At 49.6% G+C, this 19,927-nt stretch overlaps 2 protein-coding genes across 8 annotated transcripts in view; both read right to left on the reverse strand.

Moving 5' to 3' along the window:
- Ppp6r3 (protein phosphatase 6 regulatory subunit 3) overlaps window positions 1-2,819 on the reverse strand; it is a 112,461-nt gene extending 109,642 nt beyond the window's left edge. For 2 of the 5 annotated variants that reach the window (XM_034497905.2, XM_034497886.2), the window contains exon 1: window positions 2,685-2,807. The gene's annotated coding sequence lies outside the window, so the exon portion shown is untranslated. Of the gene's footprint in view, window positions 1-2,684 lie in introns of all 5 variants that reach the window. The other 3 variants (XM_034497914.2, XM_034497869.2, XM_034497932.1) reach the window with 3 other exon arrangements.
- Window positions 2,820-9,646: 6,827 nt separating this feature from the next.
- The window catches only part of Lrp5 (LDL receptor related protein 5), a 100,040-nt gene continuing 89,759 nt past the window's right edge, over window positions 9,647-19,927 (reverse strand). For all 3 annotated transcript variants that reach the window (XM_034505885.2, XM_076914641.1, XM_076914642.1), the window contains 5 exons: window positions 18,259-18,369; window positions 15,767-16,003; window positions 14,996-15,135; window positions 12,364-12,461; window positions 9,647-10,133 (listed from right to left, as the gene is read on the reverse strand). In XM_034505885.2, coding sequence (XP_034361776.1) covers window positions 9,872-10,133; window positions 12,364-12,461; window positions 14,996-15,135; window positions 15,767-16,003; window positions 18,259-18,369 — 848 coding nt within the window. In that variant the 3' untranslated portion in view covers window positions 9,647-9,871. The remainder of the gene's footprint in view (window positions 10,134-12,363; window positions 12,462-14,995; window positions 15,136-15,766; window positions 16,004-18,258; window positions 18,370-19,927) is intronic.

A 19,927-nucleotide genomic window follows, 5' to 3' on the forward strand; every position in this document is an offset into this window, starting at 1 on the left:
TCACAGAAGATCCAAGTTGATTAGCAACCCTAGCAAATACTATTTTAAAACAGAAATGCTTACTTGTAACAACACATTTTTCTAGAAGAAACTGTCAAAATTCATCTTAAATATTAAAGCTAAGTAAACCCTACTTAAAGTCTTAATTTCAGTGCTATCCATTTTTTGACCAACTGTAGACTACTCCTTAAGCACTCAGTCAATGCAAACTAGCAAGCTTTGTTTTTGTAGTTGAATTGTTTTGTAGTTGCCATTTTTAAAGGCAAACTAGCAAGCTTTGGTTTTTGTGGAGTTGGGCAGGGGGTGCTTTACTTTATACAAAAGCTAAATCCTGTTAAAGCAATCAATATTCAAGTCTACGGAAGATGGAGTCCACCAAAATATGCTTCTCCAGTGCATAAAGCAATCCAAGTAATAAGCAACTATCACCAAGAGTTGCCCTCTTTTTGAGTACCATGGAAAAGGCACAAAGCAGACATTTAAAAAGCTGAATTCAGGGATGACTGAATGAGTGAAAGGCACTAGGGTCCCTGGCCAGACACAGTGAAGTGTGGAATAGGCCCCAAAGCACCCATGCACAACAGCTACTTCCCAAGCTACAAGCCGAGCACACCTTTCCCAAAGTGGTTTAGAATGACAATATCAGATTCAGAGTCTGAAGTATTGGCCCAGACTAACTGCTACACAATCTAAAAGTTTGACACTGAAAATCCATCAGGTTTCAGATCATTTAGATAATAGGCATGTTTAACCTGCACCTTTGCTGAAGCTCTAAAGAGCTTTCAATTGCATTAACCAGGAAAACCTAAGAAATCCTCATGTTATGATTTGGAGCAACTACACAGAAGCAGTACCTAGAAGCAGCAGAAGAGGGGTGCTGTTTAAGTTCCTGGAGGTGCTTTCTATGCATAAGTACTGGATTAGACAAAACTCTCTCAAGTGACTTAATAGATTTTCAACATCCCTTCTCATAGAAAAATTAAAATAACTTCCAGTAATTATTTTTAGCCTAGCTGATCCTTAAACACATGGCTTTCCTAATTGTACCTAAACATTTCAAAGTTAATTTTAAACTAGGTGTGGTAGTACACACCTCTACTCATAATGCTTATCAGGTAGAGGCAGCAAGATCAAGAATTTGAGGCCAGCCTTAGCTGAAAAGGAAGGTCAAGAACATCCTAAACTCCAAGAGACCCTATCATCTCAAAAAATAAATAATGAGCCAGGTATAGTGATACATGACTTTATTAATCCCATTTTTAAAGGCAGAAGCAGTAAAGATCTCCAGACATATAGTGAGACCCTGCCTCAAAAAAAAAAAAAATAAACAAGATCAAGTTGAATTTGATAAGTATGTTTACTACGAAACTGATTGTGCTAACTTACATATATATATATATATATATATATATATATACTCAGTTATAGGTCTAATATGTACATGTTAGATATAATTGGGACCTAACGTGAGATAAACTTATGGAACAAACTTGTTTTCCTGGGTTACAGGGGCAGCAAAGAGGACTAATTTGTCCAAGGTCACAGGACTAGGAAATGGCAAAGAAAGATTTAATTTTCGGGTGGCCCAAAAGAAAGTTCAAACACCATTAGCAACAGAGATCTTGCACCTTGCTGGTTCAAGGAACATTTTAGTAGGAGTAAATCTTAAGTCCCTTTCTTACCGGCTTTGTCATCCGAAACATGACCTTGAGAACAAAAATCAAAGTAAACTTCACTTAAAACGAAACAGTATCCATATTAACAAGTGCTCTGATGGAAGGAAACCTTGTCTAAATGTTTCCTCCCCCTGCAAAAGCAAAACATAAACAAAGCTCTGACCCATCCTAAAGAGACCACACCGGATAGGGGGCAAATGACAGTAGATGATGCGATGGAGAAGTCCAGGAACAGAGCTAATCAGACCACTCAGTCTGTCCCACCTAGGACTTAAAAGTCCAAGTTCTAATGAAAGACAACAGGACTCGGGGGGGGGGGGGGGGGGGGGAAGACCTCCAAGTTAGGAGTGAACCGAGTTTTAAAAGGAAGGTGCTTAAAGCCACAAGAAGTGTAACCCCTCACTTCAGCTCCAAACACCAAGGAATCTCCAATGCCCCCGTCTGTATATAAGAGACTTGACGACAGAGGCTGAAGATTCACCGCGATGGCCCCGGGAGACTCAGAACTGGTTTTTTTGTATTCCGATGACTCTGCTAATGCCCAGAAACCCACAAAACTTGTTTCTCGGAGGACAAGAGTCCAACAAAGGCCTTCGCGAAGCTTTCCAGCGAGTTGACAAGCTCCGGGAGATCCCGAGAAGTCGCTAAGAAGGCCAGGGCGCGGAAGCCGGTGAGCTCGTCCAGGACCCCCGACTTAGCTCGGGGCGCGCCTCGCCTCGCCTGGGCTCCCGCTGAGCCAAGCCCAGAGTCACCTCGGCGTCCAAAGTTCGCAGTCGGCTCGGCTGACTGCCAACGCGCGGCCAGGCTGACAGGAGCGGGCGGCCCGGGTCCTGGCCAGGACTGGACGCTGCCTCCCGGGCCGCCGAAGCAGCCGATTCCGGGGGGGAGGGGAAAGGGGCCGGGACGCTCCCTCCCCACGCCGCCAGGACCAGACCACCGCCCCCGTCGGTCGGCCGGTCGCCCGCGCGACCTGCAAACCCCGTGCCGCTGCCCCCTCCCCTGAGTTACCTGGAGGAGCCCACGACTCGCAGCTAGTCGCGCTCAGGCGGGAAAAGGGTTCACCGACACCATCAGCGAAGCGCCCAAAATGGCGGACGTATCAAGCAGGCCTTGAGTTACCCCCGCCCTCCCTCCGGCCACCCCGCAGCCAATCACATGATAGACCCCGCCCCTTCCCAAGGATCATTGGCCTGCTTCTCCCGCCCCCCACAACTTATTGGACCGCCCAGCCTCCACTTCGATTGGCCTTGAGGCCTTGTCAGTCAAATGCTAGAGGCGCATTCTTTTTCCCATGGTCTTGACGGATCCGGAACCTCTAGGACCCCGGTGTCTGAGAAACATGTCAGAAATTGGGAGAAGCTTAGGCTGGGTCCCTCTGCCCCGTAGCAACAGCGGGGCCTCTCATGACAGACGCTTGGGACCACCAATCCTCACAGTCAATGAATTTTAAAACAAATGAACCAAACCAATCCCAGCTATATAGCTCGGATGCGAGGAAGCCAATGGGGTAGCACAATGACAGCAGGCGGTGGGACAACGGCCACGGGGGAAACCGGTGATGACGTGAGTCACAATACAACCTGCGACGGAAGCTAATTATAGCTGGGGAATTAGCTCAAATGGTAGAGCGCTCGCTTAGCATGTGAGAGGTAGCGGGATCGATGCCCGCATTCTCCATGGCATAGTTTTATGAAAGACCATCAGTTTAATCACCTCAGACAGAGTAAAGTGGCATCCCGGAAAATGGGATCAAAGTGTAAGGTTTCCTAATACAAAGGAGATCAGGGTGTATCTTTTGTCACAGAGAAGAATTTTACACATGAATTTCTTCAAAATGCTAGTGTCCCACATTTATAATACCACACATTTGCCCCTTCCCCCTAACTGGGGTCCTGACATCAGTGTCTCCACTCTCAAGCCCTGCACTTACCACTGTCACGGTTAATCCCGGTTGTTAATTCTCCTGGGGCTGTATAAAAAGAAGAAATTGAGCCGACCACAAGCTGGCTGGATGTGATGTGACTGGCAGACTCCTACACCTGCTCCCTCGACCTCCCTGTTATATCCTTGAACTGTGAGACAAAATGAACCCTTTCTCCCTAAAGTTGCTTTTGTTAGAATATTTTATCACAGCAACAGGAAAGATGCTGCCCGTAGGCCCCTATGAATAACCTGCCTGGTTCAGCATGGCAGGACAGAAGTTCAGGTGCTGCAGCTGGCCACCTTGGTCAACAAAGTATCTGACTCTTGGAAGTCTTTCATGAAGTAGGCCTTCCCATGCCATCTGGGAAACAAGTGACCAAGGTGATCGAGCTAAGGGACAGACTCCTGGGAAAGTAGTAAGTCATAAGCCAGGACAGAGCTCCAAAGCCCTAGGGTGCTGGTGGCAGGGAAAAGAAAGGGTGTTACAGAGACCCCAGTGTAGCCGCCCGCGGCCACAAGTCAACTGGATTCACCTGAAAGGGAGGCTGGGAATGAAGGGGGAAGGAGGGCGAGAAGAGATGAGGCCAAGACAAAGTTCTCTGATCAAGGCCCAAAGCTTTAATGTTCAGCTCTCAATTTAAAGGGAAAGACCCAACCCACAACCCCTCCTGGTTTCAGATGGGTGGGATAATCCATAGTCCATTCCAGGTCATGGCCGGAGATGTCTCAAGGCAAGCCCAGAGGCAGTTCTGCTGTGTTCCGGGCAGCCAAGGTGGGTAACTCCACCTAGGTCACTTGACCTTGCTGTGGCAACCAAGGTCTCTCAGTCCTGCTCATGGGGGGGAGAGTACACCCCAGGGTGGGGCTTTGAAGCTTCAAAGGCAGGAATGGCCCAGGTATGATGGGAGACCAGATAGCAGAGGTAGCTGAGTACACAGGCCTTGAGTGGCAGTGCTCACACCTCGGACAGCAGCTGCCTGCATATCTCTTCCAGCAGGTCCAGCAGTCCCAGTCCCAGGCTTCTCCAGGGATTCACTGAAGCTCAGAGAGCACACAGTGTGTCTCCTGAGGGTCTTCATTAGGCTGCCTCTAGGCATCCATCCCCTGGGGAAAATGACAGAGCCTAGCCCTTGGGCTGGAGGAGACAGAACCTGCCTTGTTGGACACTTGTTGCTTTCCCCAGGTTCCCAATCTCTGAACTGGCCACCCCTGTCCTTTACACACGGCCCAGCATGTTGAGTCTTCCACTTCATTCATTCTGGCTCTGAATCCCACTACCAGGGAATTCAGCAAGAGAGGGCTGTACAGTTATACAAACCCACCCTGGCCTCCAGTCCACCTTCCAAGAGAGCTGTGCCTGGAAGCAGATTCCAGAAAGAGTTCATTGCTAGTAGATCCACAACATTATAGTCCCCATACACACTAGCTAACTATGCTCCAGGTCATTCTGACACCAGAGGCCATGTAGGGGTTGGGTGACCTTGGCCAGGTGACCTAACCTTTCTGACTCTCCAGTTCTCAGAAGTACAAGTGATAATATCTATCAGCCAGTGTCAAGCACACCACTCCAGGCACTTAGAGAGGCAGCAAATGTTAACTCTGGAACACAGAGGCTAGAAGGCTTGCCTGAGGCCACAAAACTAGTGACATTGCTAAAACTGAGGTAGCAGAAAGCTCAGGAGAGGGCAGCAGTTAAAAGACTGGACCATGGCGGCAACTGCCAGCTGGGAGTGGGCGGGGACTGCCTTCTGTGCTGTCTGTGAAGGCGAAGGCCAGCTGCCTCATTGACCAAACCAGCCTCTCCCACCATCTGGATGAGTTATCCAGTGGCCCACCACACCAGCATCCCATCATTCATTTGTAGTAGAAGCCAGACACATTGAAGTCATGGAGGGCTTCCTAGGGAAGGAGGTACCTGAGCCTGAAGCCCATTTGTCAGCCCTGTAGAGACATGGATTCAGAAGAATGACCAATTTGGCAAGCCTTGCATGTGACACAGATTGAGCTCTGTGTCTGAAACCTTGCAGGTTTAATGGGCCTTTCTCTCTCTCTCTCTCTCTCTCTCTCTCTCTCTCTCTCTCTCTCTTTCTTCTTCTTCTTCTTCTTCTTCTTCTTCTTCTTCTTCTTCTTCTTCTTCTTCTTCTTCTCTACCTCTTTTTTCCTACCTCTCTCCCTCTGCCTCTCTCTACCTTTCCTTCTCTCCCTCTCCATCTCTCCCTCCCTCCCTCCCTCCCTCCCTCCCTCCCTCCCTCCCTCCCTCTTCTTTCTCTCCTTCCTCTCCACCTCTCTCCATCTCCCTCCCTCTCCCTTACTCCCTCTTTCTCCCCCTCTCTCCCTTTTTCTTCCTCTCTACCTCTCCTCTTCCCCCTTCCCTCCTTCCCTCCTTCCCTCCTTTCCCTCTCTCTCCCATTCCCCTCACACCACCTCCCTCTGGAGTGTAACACTTTACTTTTCAGTCCATTTTGAAGAGCACACACATTTAAGATTTTGTTTTAAGCCAGATCACTCCAACAGTGGGGTAGAGAGAAAACACCTGACTGTTGTTCCTTAAACATTGAGAGCAAAGTCAGAGCTGCCTGGATTAAATTTGTTGAAGTTATAATATAAAAGAAAGCAAACAAGCAACCCTCTGACTTCCCCAAAGGACGTGTTGACATACCCATCATATACTGCAACAGAAAGAGGAGCTCTGCACAAAACTGTAAGTTAGGTAAGTTCGACCTGAGGAAGCATGCCCCCAGTGCCTTTCATTCTTTTCTCTTCTCTTCCACTCTCTGCTGACACAGACCCAGGGGATGAAATGGGGCCATTACTGGCCTGGAAGAGGACAAGGTCCAAGAGGGCTGGGCTGGCATACAGGCTGTTGCTGGGTCAGGTCAAGAAATCCTGAGGTTCAAGAGGAGAAACCAGAGTTTCCAAGGAACCCTGAACAGTCACCCACTTAGCCTTGAAGTTCACTCTCTTTCCCTCCTGGTTTTACAGTGTTACAGTGTGAGAGCTGAAAAGAAGCTGGATTTCCCTGAAGGATGGCTGATGGCTGCCCAATCTGTGAAAAGGAGACCTCCAGGCATGTTGACCACTCTGTGGCTATCAAGCTTCTGGGAAAGGAAATGAAGACTTTGGGTTAGAGAGACTGTAGCTTGAGGTCCACAACACATCACCAGCAAGAAGCCAGTGAGGCCTTGGAGGGCGGGACCCCAGCCCCGATCTTTTGAGAAGCTAAGTGGAACCTGAGCTCCACCAAACTTCCTGAACCTGGGCAGGTGAAAATGCCCAAGACCTGGTCACATAGACTGTCCCTCCACTCAAGATGGACACTGCTTCAGTGCCTCAGGGTCGCTGTAGAGTAGTAGAGTAGACCAAGGGCTGTGAAACACAGGACAGACAGTAGACACAGTCTCATGGAAGAGGAATACGCTGAACAGGTCTGTGGAAGGAAGGGGCTGTTAACAATAAGAAACTCCTTAGGGCTCAGGAAAGTGTGAGGAAGAGGAGGGTGGCTGTAACCCAAAAGGGGAGGGCAGGCAGGGTAGAAGGGGAGAGGTGAGTAGAAACAATTGTGTCTAGTGAGTGCAAACAATTTGTACCCAAGCCTTGGTTTCCTTAACAACAAATGGGAAACACCTCACTAGGCTGCTGTGAAGTCAAATAGCTAGGTAAATGTCCCTCCTTGTTTATACCACCACAGCTCAGACACCAGCTCCTTCAGTACCAAGATGCCCCTCACAGGGGAACAGGAAAGCACAGTGTCAGTACAGGGCCTTCCTCATAGTTTTGAAATGCCTCTATCTCTGGATGGTGAGCACTAGGTGGAAGCACTCCCAGAGCTGTTTTCCTTCAAACTAAAACATCCCTCCTTGGAGGGCACTCTAGAAGACTCGGGAAGGACAAGGAACTTACAAGGCATAGGAGTAAACAAAATTCACAAGTCTCAGGAAGCTCCTGAAATGTACAGGATTCACAAGATCCCTCTCAAATGCTATACAAGCTTAATAATGGATGCTGAGAGGAGATGCTCCAACCTGTAGCTGCCTGCAAGTTGAGCTCCAGGGATGCAGTATTAGGGAGTTGTGGCCCATGCTGAATTGGGCTTCTTAGTGCTGTAGTTGCTTTTGAGTTACCCTGTCCTGTGAGTTATCTTAGTAAACTCACTGGTTCACTAAGCAAGACAGGTGATGTTGTTTCCCATCAGTGCCTTATCTGGAGCAAAGAAATGATATGCACATTCTCCTAGGAAATTTCAAAGACTAGAGAGGAGCCCCACCAGCTTATCAGAGGCTCCTAGAGAGCAAATGACTCAAGTGCAGAACTCTGTATACACCAGCCTGATGCTCCCTTGGTACCTTGTAGGTGATGACTGGACTGGCTGCCAGTTTCCACTAGCCAAACACACAAACAGGAAAAGGACCAGAGATGAGGCCTCTGAGCACCAGTCAGCATCCTTAGGCATACAATAACCTACTGGTGGAACTGGATCTCTAGCCAATGTAACAGCTCTGTATGCAGGCAGTATTGCCCACACTGCTGGGAGGAGAAGGCTGCAGAATGTGACTTGACCATTTCCCAGCTCAGGCAGGCTGCCAAGGGCCAACAGCCCAAGTTCTCTCTTTCCCACCACTTGCTTGACCCTGGGCTGGGTACATGGATGGCAGAGGGAACCAAGGATGCTTGTCACCCCCTGGCCACATGCAGGCAGCTCTTAAGTCAGCTGAGTCAGAAACAGACCAGGCTGGGAGTTGAATTTCAGTGAGTGCCTGGGACATGTGGCCCTACTCAAAGGCCAGCAATTCTGGGTGTTTGAGCCCCACAGGCAACTTGATAGCAAGAGATCCAGGATTTGGGGATAGGAGTTCAGGTGCCCCTCTGGCTCTGCCAGTCTTTGTAATAAGCTTAGACCTGCCCATTACCTCTGAGCTTTGGTAGGTCACAACCTCTGTTTTACCAAGCTCCACCCCTGCCATGGGCAGTCTTCTCTGGCATTATTGCACAGAATCCTTAGGAGGACCACCAGTGACAGGTGTCAGTCAGATCCATTCATGATTACCTCTGTTTACAGGGGACCCCTAGATAGGCCTTTACTCCCTAGCTGTCAGTGGCAGAACCTACAGTCAGCCTGCCTGTGTCACTGTTGTCACTGTCATGCTGACCGTCATCCTGGAGGGCTCCTGATCAGTCTCAGCCAGGAGAGCAACTCTGGTATGTCCTAGTGAACAGTGCCTGCAGTTCCTAGGCCTCTCTCCTACAGACCTTCCCTCCTTGAGCTGCTTTTACCTCACCCCAGCCCCCTTGGAGTGGATCAAGGATTCAGTTTCAGGACTCCGTTGGCAGGCCAGAACCTCTAGATTTTCTCTTTCAGTTCTTAGGTGTCATCATACCCAAAACTGAGTGTGGTCATTCTGACTTCTCTCCAATGCCACGATTGCAGGCAAGCTTGAAGCTGATGTGACAGGATATTGCCTATCCCCTTCGATTGTCAGGACACTTCAAGAGTCACCTACTCTCCTCAATCTATGCCACAGTTTATTTCACCTGTCAGACAGGAGACCCCTCCCCAGGACAGAGATCAGGACTCTATACTTCAACACCAACCAGGTGAACATGTAAACAGACCTCAGGTTCTGCTGACTGGATGCCTCTGAGGACAAAAGGGACTGTCTATGATGTGACCAGAGCAACTACAGTCTGGCAGAGTTGAGTTCATAGCTCCATCCAATGGGGTCGAAATAGATGAGCTAGTCAGAGGGCTACCTTGGCCTCTGGTCCTCATGACTGGCACCGGGATGAGCCAGAATGCCAACACAGTCCAGGAACTTTACGCTGTTCCAATTCAAAGCTGTTCATGCAGGGTCCAATACAAAATGGGAAATTCCCTGAGCCTGTGAGCAGCACGTGAATGATGCTCTGTACAGGTCAGGTCACAGCCTGTCTCTGCCTGAGGAGGCTTGATAGAGGGACAGCCATGCACAGGACGATGCTCGCACAGCAGCCATCCAGTGGGGTGAAATCCATTCTTTGGGAACAGGCTCAATACTCAAATACTCATGAGGCACAAAAGAATGGCATTTTTATGTTTTAAAAAAATTAAGTTTATAAATATTTTCTCCACTGTACAAAGTTTTCCCAGCCCTGCCCACCCCTTCACCGCTCACATTTCTCACTTTTTAAAAATCCCAATTATATTTATTTTTTTTAAATCATAAAATATATTTTTCCTTTGTTCATATTTAAAAATATTTACAGGAAGGCAGCGAGGCCGGGGTGGACGGCCAAGGTCAGGATGAGTCCGTGCAGGGGGACGGAGGGGGTGGGAAGAGGTGGCAGTAGCTTCTCTCAGTGACTGGCGAGGGTGGGCAGCTGTCCTCTGCAGACAGGTACTGGCTGTGGGGAGTGGGTGGGGGTGGGTAGGGGTCTGAGTCCGAATTCAAGTCCAAGTAGTATTTGCTGGTCTTCCAGCGACTGGTGCTGTAGTCACTGTCACACACATCTGTGCTGCAAGGTGTTGTTGGGGGTGCCATACCTCGAATGATGTAGGGCCTAGAAGGAACAAAGAAGAAGTTCACATGTGTGCCCAGCCCCGTGTAAACAAGGGCCTTTAATTGCTGGTCCTTAGCAATTTTGACAGGCAGAAGGCCTGCTGGGTGGCCTAACCTAGAATTCAGACTCACTCTGCCTCCACAACCAGGGCTTGGTAAGAACTAGATCCCTGGTCCCCTTTCTAGACAACAGGTCAGCAGAGCCTGTTGGCTAACTGGCAGGAGCTCACTTAACCTCCAACTTTTATTTCTCAAAAGGAAACACCCCTGCTTTGGTGTGTGCATATTCATATGCATGTATGAGAGTGCACGTACATGTATATGGAGGTCAGAGGTTGAACTCTGGTGTCTTTCTATCACTCTCCACATTATCCTTTGAAGTAGGGCCTCTCACTGAACCTGGGGCTCACGAATTTAGCTATGCTCGCTGGCCAGTGAGCCTCTAGGATCCTCCTGTCTCTGCCTCCCAGGCTCTGGGATTCTCAGAGTTCTCCACCATGTGTGGTCCTTTACTCCATCCCGAATACTTGTGTGGCAAGTAATCTCCCCAGCCCCAGCCTTATTTCTTAAGAGGATTGTAAAAAAGAAGTAAGATTCTATGTGGAACATGCTAGAAGCATATGTGTCTATAGGAAAGAGTTTAATAGCTATTGAGTACAGTGCCTTTTCCTGTGACCATTGAGAATATGTGGTTCTGGGACAGTCTTATCCTAAGTTAAAGCACCCTGACCTTGGTGATGTCTCCCAGCCTCCCAGTGGCTACCTGTATCCAGGAGAGGCCCAGAAATTCTGTGTCAGGCCCTGTGTCCTGAACTCACCAAGCAGGGATCACAGTTTGTTTCAGAGTCTGGACCCACCATGCTGGGGTCACACCGTGAGCAGGAATGGGAGGCTGAAACAGTGGCAACACACACCTCATGGAACTCTGCCTTGGCAGGGTGAGGCTGTGAAAGGGACTCAGAGCAAAGGCAAGCAGGATGGAAGACGCAGGGAGCAGGCTTTGCAGGCATAGATACTTCCAGTCTAGGGACAGTGGCAGACAGGGCTGCAGAGTCAATGACAACTCCAGGTTGGCAGTGTAGGCTGCATGTTATACTTTGACACTAGCAGCCACTGTAGGTGCTTGAGTAACAATCCAGAAGGGGTTGCAAGCCTGGGACAAGTCCAGTGCAAAAGTTCCCAGAAATGGCCACTAGATGGCAGGCCTGCAAGACCCAGTGGGCCAAGGGCCCAGGCAGAGGCTGTGTGGCCCTCCCTTAGAGCCCTGTTCTATGTGGTAGGTGGGGCCCTAGCTCTCTTTCCAGGCTATGTGGTAGCTCCCTGCGGCTGAGGCCAGAGTACCTAGAGGGTAGCCTATTAGTTATAGCCACCCTTGCACCCTAGGCTCTCTAGTCACTACAACCACAGCAGTATACCACCATCCTGCTTCCCCTGTATATTCTGGGGCCACTCTGTCATGGGAGATGAGTTCTCTGAGCAACATGAGCCATTTTCATCAAATCAGCTGCCTGCATACTGGAGCTATCACCTGCTGTCCTGTTAACTGGTGTTCCTTGACAGAAAACGTGGCTGGATCGGAACACTAAGCCCTCACCTGACTTCAGTGGTTCCCTCACTGCACCTCCCAGCCATTTGTATGCAACTCTGCTCTAATTTGTTTGGCCTGGGGTCTCAGGAAGATTTCATGAAGGAAAACTCCATCTATACCACTGGCATCTGTGGTGGGTAAAGACTTTCAAGGTGGGGCAGGTACCACCATATCCCTCTACGACAGACCAACAATAGACTCGCTAGTTCTCTGCTGTGAATTTTGATGCAATATCTTTGGGACCTTATGAAAAGCAGTAAGCTAGGTATTTATATCACCCCAATATTAGGAATGCTCTTAATACCACTCTCATGAGAATTGGTCTGAGAACCCCAATATAGGTAATTTGGGGGTTGGAGTTTCCCAACTGGGTTTCCCTACAGACAGCACTGGGGGTGAATACTTTTATATATTCCTTCAAGGCCAACCTCCAGGTTTCCCAAGCAACAAAGAAACCCATTAAATATGTATTCCCTTGGTATACGAACAACACTTAGCCATCACTGAGCTCACACACAGAAGCAGCCCCAAGAACCCAGAGAGGAGAGGAAAACAATGCAGATAGAGCCCACGGGACACACACTAAGGAGGACGGAGACAAGGCCCTTCTCCCTACACAGGGAAGGCGAGGATGGACTCCTACCTGTATGGTCTGGCGGTGGCTGGGATGTTTGAAGAATAAAACATGTCCATGTTGTACAGGGAGGGATCTGTGGCTGGGGATGGTGGTGGGTTCAGGATCTGTCAGGGAGAGTGAGCAGAGGTTACTTCAAGCCTCTCTTGCCTGAACCATTCATTCAGCTTGCCAGCCTGAGGTCTGGGACTGTTCTCTGCCTGTGGTCCCCAGAACCCTTCCAGAGCCAGTGAAACTTAGAAAGGAGAGGGGTGGCATCCGCCATCTTCCCCAAAGGTGGTGGTGGTTAGAGGCATGGAGACAGAAGTGTTTTCAACCCAGATGTTCTCATACCTCTCAGCATTACTTTGCTGGCCAGTAGGGGGCAGTGTCAGCAAGAGCCTTGGTTTCCTGCATCAGCACTCCCGTTAGCCCTGAGCCCAGCAGCAGCAGGTCTCTCTGCAGAGGCAGTACATCCACCTGCCTCTGTGAGCATCTCTCTGCTCACAGATACCTCCTGCTGACTGCACTTGACTTCCACTCTTGCATCTCCTGCCATTCCCCATAACCTGGCTCCTACTTAGAACGCCCCAAGCTCCTGCTGGAGCTTTACCCGATGCAGAGGTTGGACAAGGAAGGATAGGCGGTGGCCCACCCTTTTCTCAAGGATCTTTGCACACTGCCACTCGCCCTGACTGTGATGGGAAGGAAACAAACTGGACTTGTGAGAGTGTGTTCTGCTGAGGGCTTGGTGGCAGAGCCTCTAAGTGTGTCTCTGATTGGATCCCGAGTGCTGGGACATAGTCATGGACTGATCGTAGATGAAACATGGCGTAAAGGCATTTGAAGTGACTAAAAGGAAGAAACAGGGCCTACTTGGAAAAAGTAGGTCCCTGAGAAAGACCTGCCCCAGCTCCTTTCTGTCCCCCTTTCTCTCGAGTCTTAACTCATGAAGCGGTTCTGCCCCCCTCTCCTACCACTATGATGTTTGGTCCAAGACACTCCAGGCTGAAACCTTTGAATCCCTGAACCCATGAGCCAAAATAAACCACCCCTCTCCCACCCCTCCCTTTAAATTGTTTGTGTCAGGTATTTCCTCACAGTGACACATATTTTTAATCCTGCACTATTCTGACAGCAAGTCTTACAAGTGTGGCCCTCTGCTGGCAGGAAGGGGAACTGTCCCCTATAACATAAGAGGTCAAAATGACAAACCAACACACCCAGATAGGTACCAAGATTTAGGCACTAAGATCGGGACAGCTTCCAATGATCCCACCTGTGACAAGGAAGAAACAGGTATCTCATCTACACCCATTGAGGAATAAGCTAGGCTGTGGTCATCATGCACACCGTTTCTAGGGATGTGCCACCGTGGAATATCAGAGGACACTAGTACAAGCCACAGAGGAGCTGGATAAGCATTGCTACCATCAAATGCCAGGCTCAGAACAGACTCTTCAGGAGCAATTATCTCACTTTATCCTATTTACTTATCTGTGTATTTGTTTATTTAGGCAGTGTCTCACCACATAAGCCCTGGCTTGGCCTAGAATTCACTATGTAAACCAAGTTGACCTCAAGCTCACTATGTAAAAGTAGGCTAGCCTGGGAATCATTATGTAGGCCAGATTGGCATTGAACTCATAGATATCCAATTGTCTCTGCCTCCCAAGTACTGGATTAAAGGTGCACACAAGTTTGCTATATTTTATTTTTGAGATGGGCTCTAACCACTTACCCAAGGCTGGCCTCATACAACTGACAATCTTCAGAGTTAGCCACTCAAGTGCTGGGATTAGAGGCATGAGCCACAACGCTCAGGTAAAACTGTCCTGGCAACTAGCCTCAGTATGCTATTCTCTCTGTATGTGTGATACTAGAACTGAATCTGGAGCTAGAGTCATGAGAGGCAAGCGCTCTACCACTGAGCCCCAGCCTGCACATGTGTAAACTGCTAAAATCCATATTTGAGGATCTATGTCTATGTCCTGCTCATGATACTAGGCTGCATTCACACAGCTTCTGACCATGTGAAAAATGGGTGGGAGGTATTATCCCCCTTGGTTGAACATAAATTCACAGTGACCTAAAACTGAGGTCAAAAAACAAAAAGCCACTTCCTTCTTTGAGAGAATTAAGTTCATACCTTACAAACACATAAATTACAACTCAGAGCCTACATAAAGGGCCGCCTACACACACCAGGAGCGGGGCAAGAGCGGGGGTGCACACTTGTGATCTCAGGTGCTAGGGAGACTTTAGCAGGAAGATGAGTTCAGGGCTGTGGTGGAGCAGATCTTGTCTCAAAATACAGTAACGAGCGACGGAGAACTCACAGGGTGGAGCTCCTGGGGGCCCATTTGACCCGCAGCTCCTTAGCGTCCTTATTCTGTGATCTCTGAACACTGCACTGTGAGCACACTATGGATACAAGCTGCTTCTGAAGACCGGGCTCTGTGGTCTCCTGATAGACACAGGCCACTCTCTCCTATACAGAACCCAATAGCACTGATGAGAAGTGGGAGCCTCACTCAGCAACCTTCTCTGGGGTGCTGGGATAATCGCTAGCTCTAGAAAGCCTTCACCCAGGAAGTCCCTGGAGCTGGTACTGACAGGAGAGTCTCCCACTGCCACCCATTCACCTGCCCGTCTCACTCACCGGTGGATATAGTGTAGCCTTTGTGCTGGACGAGCTGCTGGATGAGGCTCCAGTGACGTGATTCCGGTCATAGAGGGGCACGCTGCCCCGCCCCCCCACCAGACTCATGGAGCTCATCATGGACTTGCTGCACGGGATGCCTGTGGGAAAGGGCAGGCAGGTCAGAATGAGCAAACTCCCACCCTAGGTCCTGATGCCCATGAAATGCCTTCTCAGGTAGCTGTGTCCCAACTGACACTGTCTCTACCTCCTGCAGGTCTGGATTGTGGCTATACCAGGGCAAGCTATCCAAGTCTCTATAAAGCATTCAGACTCAGAATGATTCTTGGAAAGGCTAGAGAAGGGACCCTGTAGGGGCTGAGTACAGGGCATACCACACAGACAGAGCCTAGGCATCCCAAGAGTGTCAGGATAGTGATGCTGTTGCAGCCCCTGACAAGTCCTGTCTTCTTCCCCTACAAACAATCAGGTCACATCAACCACTGGACATGGCAGACCTAACAGGCTTAGTGACAGAATAGGCCAGGAGAGGGGACCAGAGTTGCAGAGGTTTGGGCAGTCTTCATGGCAGATCCAGAGGAAACAGGTACTTTCACCCTCATGAGGTATAGATATGGGCACACCATGTTACTGACAGGATTTGAAGCAAAAAGTGTCATTCCTGGGAATTTGCAAAAATAGACTGTATTTCTGCAGGTGGCCCTCCAGATTTCCCCCAGACAACTCAACCAAACCACCTCCATCACCAAGTGAATGCTTCAGGCTCCTTACCTGGGAAGGGACCGTGCTGTGAGCCACCTGGGGCTATGAAGTTGAGAGGCACATGAGGGGTTCCGCCGACATACTCGTGGGGAAAGGGCCCACTGGCTCCTGTGTAGCGCTGGCACATCACACGCTGGCAGACAAAGTAGACCCCACCCATGACGAAGAGGGAGAGGATGATGCCAATGACAGGCCCAATGGCACTGCCATGGGCTGGGATGTCATCAGATGGGGGCTTGTTGATTTCTGTTGGATAGGGAAACATTGTTCAAATTAATCCTAAAGTGATGGCTCCCACAGGACACATGCTATGACCCCTAGAAGGGTGACCTTTGCCTAAACCCCAGCAGCTGCAGGAAGAAGATGAGCTGGGGACATGGAATATGGCTCACTTTGGGACTACTGCCAGTGTATCTGGGCCTGCCAGAAAGCTCACTCCTCTTCTCTGCTTGGTCCACCCTGCCTCCTTTCCAATGGCCCTGAACCATGCTCACATGGCATTGCCCAACATGCATTGGGTGGAGGTTGACAGCAAGTATTCCCTAGTTAGCCTGTGTCATGGTGGAAGAGAGCTGGGATGGGTGGTCTGGAATCGGGAGCAGCTGGGTACAGGTCTACAGGGGTCTACTGGGGGCAGAGCCCTTATATCATCCCAATAGCAAGGCCACCAGAACAAGGACATGTCCCTGATTCAGCTGACAAAAGTGTGTTCAGCTTTTGGGAACCAACAGTCCCACAGTGAACTCCATTCTTTCCTGTTAACAATGTGAAGGAGCTGAAAAAAACCTTCTGCCTCAGAGGACAGGGCCTGAGTGTGGGGAATGTCACTAAATACACCAGCCTATGGCAGCCCATGTGCTGACATCACTAGATGAGCAACAAAAGACAGGGGACATGGGCAACCCCAACTCTGCCATCTAAGCCAGGCTACTTAAGAGTCAGTGCCCAAAGTTTCTAACCTGTGATGGTGTCTGAGTCTGTGGGGAAACTGCCTTCTCCCATATACCCTCCTCTCCAGAAGCAGAAGTCTAAGCCCTGATCCCCATGCAGTGGATAGAGTAGCCACAGGTGGCAAAGCATTACATCTCTCTGGAATTCCAGTTCCTTCCTGTCTTCACTGACAGCCTCTAGTAAGCCTTCCCTGACTGCCCCGACCACCTATTATCCAGCAGTAACGCCCACATTCTTGGTAATCAGTCAGTGTTATTCAAGGGACATGCATGGCATGTATAAGTGTATGTATACACTTGTACATACATACATATGTATGTATGTATAAGTGTATACGTCTGTAAAATGTGTACACTTCATTTTTTGGGGGGGCACATGCAGTCTCAGGTCTCTCCTGCTGTGTAGCAGATGGTACCAAGTAAGATCACAGTGGCAAAAGTGTGGTTGCTACCCAGGTCTGAGGCCAACAGCTCACACGGCGAGGCAGACTACCAAGCGGGCCAGCCTCTGTAAATCTGGCCTTGCCAGCGCTCCATCCCATTAGGAAACGCCACAGCTCAGCCTCCGCTTTCCAGCTGTTGCCTTTCTCTGTTGGTTAGTGTCATCAGCTTGACACCATTTAGAATCACTTGGAAAGAGAGTCTAGATCAGGTTGGCCTGTGGATACATGGGAACCTAAGCTTAGGCCCTAGATTGTATAAGAGAAGAGAAAGAGAACTGACAAGTAGGCATGCATCCATCCCTCATTCCCTCCCTCCTTCTCCCTGACTGTGGACCTCCCCACAATGATGGACTATAACCTAGAACTGAACTCAAATAAACCCCCTGTTGTGGGATTTTCCCTGTCCAATTAAATATTAGTGTAGCAGGAGGCCTGTGATTGGACAGGGAAAAGGGAGGCAGAGCTAAGAGTTACAGAGACAGGGAGTGACACAGGAGGAGGAGAGGAAGGGAACAAGATGGAGGACGAACCAGATGACTCAGATTCAGCGTGGCTTTACACAGACAAAGGTAGATATAATATCATATAGTGATAGAATAATTGGGTAACTTGTCTAATCTAGGTTGGCAGCTTGTACCATTATCAATTGGCCCTGAATTTATTATGTGGTCATTTTGGTGAATTGAAAATTTATTGATATATAAATCTGACTGATTAATTATAAGCTTCTAGCATTTTGTTTTACTGAGTAACTGGAATGTGGGACCGCCAAGAAGGTACAGGGGACACTGAGACAAACCGAGGCTGGGACGACCCCGACTGGTGCTGTGGGGGTGGGTGGGGGGGGAAACTAGCTAAGAGACAGAGGTGGTGAGACAGCTGTGGGGCAGAGCAGCTGGATGTAGCGTGGGAACTCGACAGTCTTTTTTATATTTCCCGCAACAACCCTTCCCCCCAAGTTACTGTGTCACGGCATTTCATCCCAGCAACAGAAACAAAAGTAGGACGCTCACTAAATGAAGCTTCCCGGGGGCCTCAGGTCCCACAGCTCCGCCAGACCTCCACACTGGAGCCCACCCCACCAAGGGACCTGCCTGACACTACTCACCACACATGAGCTCATCAGAGCCGTCAGCACAGTCCGGGAAGGAGTCACACTGCTGCTTGATGAGAACGCACTGGCCACTGCTGCACCGGAACTGATTGGGCAGACAGACAGCTGTGGGGGAAGGGCGGTGCTCAGAGGAGCTGGAGGGCAAAGGTCTGGTTCCAAATACAGACCCAACAGCAGGAATACTGTCTAGGACCCAGCTAGAAAAGATCATGGAAAATCCAGTCTCCTCAAACATGACCCCTGTTCCTAGGCCTGTTCAATGCCAAAGGGCACAGAGACCTGATCATGACAGTAAGCAAGATACCTCGATGCCCAGCCTGTGCCCAGAAGGCATGCAGCCTGAGTCAGACACAGAACAGAGCAAGAAGCAACAGCCTCAGCTCCGGAATGAAGCAGGACTTCCAGGAAGGTGGAGTCGGCAAGTATGTCAGTGAAGGCAGGCTGAGTAAGTGGAGCCCAGAACTCCGTGAAAGTAAATGTTGCACTTGTAGGGCCCAAGGCTGTCTCCTCTAACATCTGGGAGAGAGTGGGCAAGCGAACCTGCAGACTGCAGCACACTGAGGAAGCACCTGGGGGCTTAGCATCCTCTCACAACCATATACCTGGACCCTCTCCTGAGATGCCCTAAGTGCCAACCTGGGAAGAGGAAACAAGAGCTCTGCCCTTCCTAGCTAGCACCTGCTATTGGTGGTGGGGAGAATGGGGAAGTGAGTAGGACAAGGGAAGGATTCTAAACTGACCATGTATGACACTTTAAACTAGAAGCAGACATTCCTAGCTCTGTGACCAACCACTAAGCTCTCCTGCCTAGCCTGAGAGTGGCTCACATTTACAGGAATAACTGGGCCTGGCAGAGCCAATATACCTTTATTTACAGACATAGGCAGCTAGCTGATCCCTCAGAGCACAGGTGAGCCGCAAAGCAATCACCATGGCTGCACAGAGAAACCTGCCAAGGTCACTCCAGGCCTTGTCCCCTACAGAACATCGGGTCATGCTGAATGAGGATGCAGGAGAGTGGCAGTCAGCATCTGAGTCATCGAGAACATAACCCAGCAGCCTTGGGCAGACACAGTAAGAATGCCACAGGAGCAGCCCAGTGCCAGATCTGGGTTTCTAGTGCTGAAGACATGCAGCAAATGACAAAATTCAGTGCAGGTCATATATTAGAGGGACATGCACAGCAAGTGCAAACAGATGTAGTTCACTGAAAAGATCTACAGGAGGGTTAGTGAGGGCTGGAGATATGTCAGCAGTTAGGAGACACTGGCTGCTCTTCCAGAGGACCTGGGTTCAGTTCCCAGCACCCACATGGAAGCTTACAAGCATCTGTAATTCCAGCTCCAGGCAATCCAACACCCTCTTCTAGCCTCTGCCAGCATGAGCATGCACACACACACACACACACACACACACACACACCATCTAAAGAAAAGGCTGAGGGCCAGGTTGTGGTGGTACACACCATTAATCTCAACACTCAGCAGGAAGAGGCAGACAGATTTCTGTGAGTTCAAGGCTAGCCTGGTCTAGCCTGGTCTACAGAGTTTCAAGACAGCCAGGGCTATATGGGGGGGGGGGGGGGAGGGAGAAAAGAGAGAGAGAGAGAGAGAGAGAGAGAGAGAGAGAGAGAGAGAGAGAGAGAGAGGAGGCTGAGAGAGAG

Source organism: Arvicanthis niloticus, chromosome 1 (assembly GCF_011762505.2).
Source record: "Arvicanthis niloticus isolate mArvNil1 chromosome 1, mArvNil1.pat.X, whole genome shotgun sequence".
Taxonomy (NCBI): Eukaryota; Metazoa; Chordata; class Mammalia; order Rodentia; family Muridae; genus Arvicanthis; species Arvicanthis niloticus.